General features: G+C 45.4%; 1 protein-coding gene across 1 annotated transcript; it reads left to right on the plus strand.

The window, feature by feature from the left end:
* Positions 1 to 237: 237 nt before the first annotated feature.
* On the plus strand, positions 238 to 624 carry LOC131056265 (uncharacterized). The gene has a single exon (XM_057990644.2). It carries the CDS (start codon positions 238 to 240, stop codon positions 622 to 624), a length of 387 nt encoding a protein of 128 aa, XP_057846627.2.
* The last annotated feature ends 320 nt before the right edge of the window (positions 625 to 944 follow it).

Raw genomic sequence — 944 nt, forward strand, 5'->3', positions numbered from 1 at the left:
ATAGTCAATAATTGGATTGAGGGATATTTACGCAGCTACGTGTCGGGGCAGCAGAAGGCATGGGTACGCTGGTTGTATTTGGGTGAGTATTGTTACAATACTACGCACCACATGTCCATAGATATGACTCCTTTCAGAGCTCTTTATGGTTATGAGGCATTATCCTTTATTGATTTGGCTTTGAGTGACAGTAGAGTTCCTTTGGCTCAGGATTGATTACAAGAGAACCAGGACATCATGAGATCTCTTAGGGAGAACTTACATCATGCTCAGAATCAGCAAAAGATGTACACTAATCGGCATAGGACTGAGAGGGCATTTGAGGTGGGTGACATGGTTTTCCTACGCTTACAGCCATACCGACAGAGCACCCTTAAAGGGGGGGGAGCTAAGAAGCTCAAACCTCATTTTTATGGGTCGTATAGAGTTCTCAGGTGCGTTGGAGAGGTTGCTTATGAGGTTGAGTTACCACCTGGCAGTAAAATTCATAATGTGTTTCACGTATCATGCCTGAAAAAGGCCCTTGGACAGCATATTACAGTATCACCCGATTTGCCTCCCATGGATGAGGAAGGTAAATTGACTTTGGTTCCTAAGGAGATTCTTGAGGTGAGGGAACGATGACTGAGAAGCAGGGTGATTCGGGAGTATTTGGTACATTGGAGAGATCTTCCCATAGAGGATGCCACTTGGGAGGGTGAGTCTATTTTGTAGCATCCAGCATTGTAGTTGCTTGTGGGCAAGCATCTCCCAGAGGGGAGGACTGTCATGTCGCCTCTTTAGCTCTGTCTAGTAGAGACATGTGAGTCAGCTTATTATGGGGTCTTGTAGGCTGACAGTGGTGGATAGAGACTCAGTGAGGATATTCAGTGTTTGGGATTTGGTGTTCTGGCAGTACTAGACCAGTTTGGAGCAGTTCCTTAATTTTAGGAGGTAGTTCCTAC

Source organism: Cryptomeria japonica, chromosome 2 (assembly GCF_030272615.1).
Source record: "Cryptomeria japonica chromosome 2, Sugi_1.0, whole genome shotgun sequence".
Taxonomy (NCBI): Eukaryota; Viridiplantae; Streptophyta; class Pinopsida; order Cupressales; family Cupressaceae; genus Cryptomeria; species Cryptomeria japonica.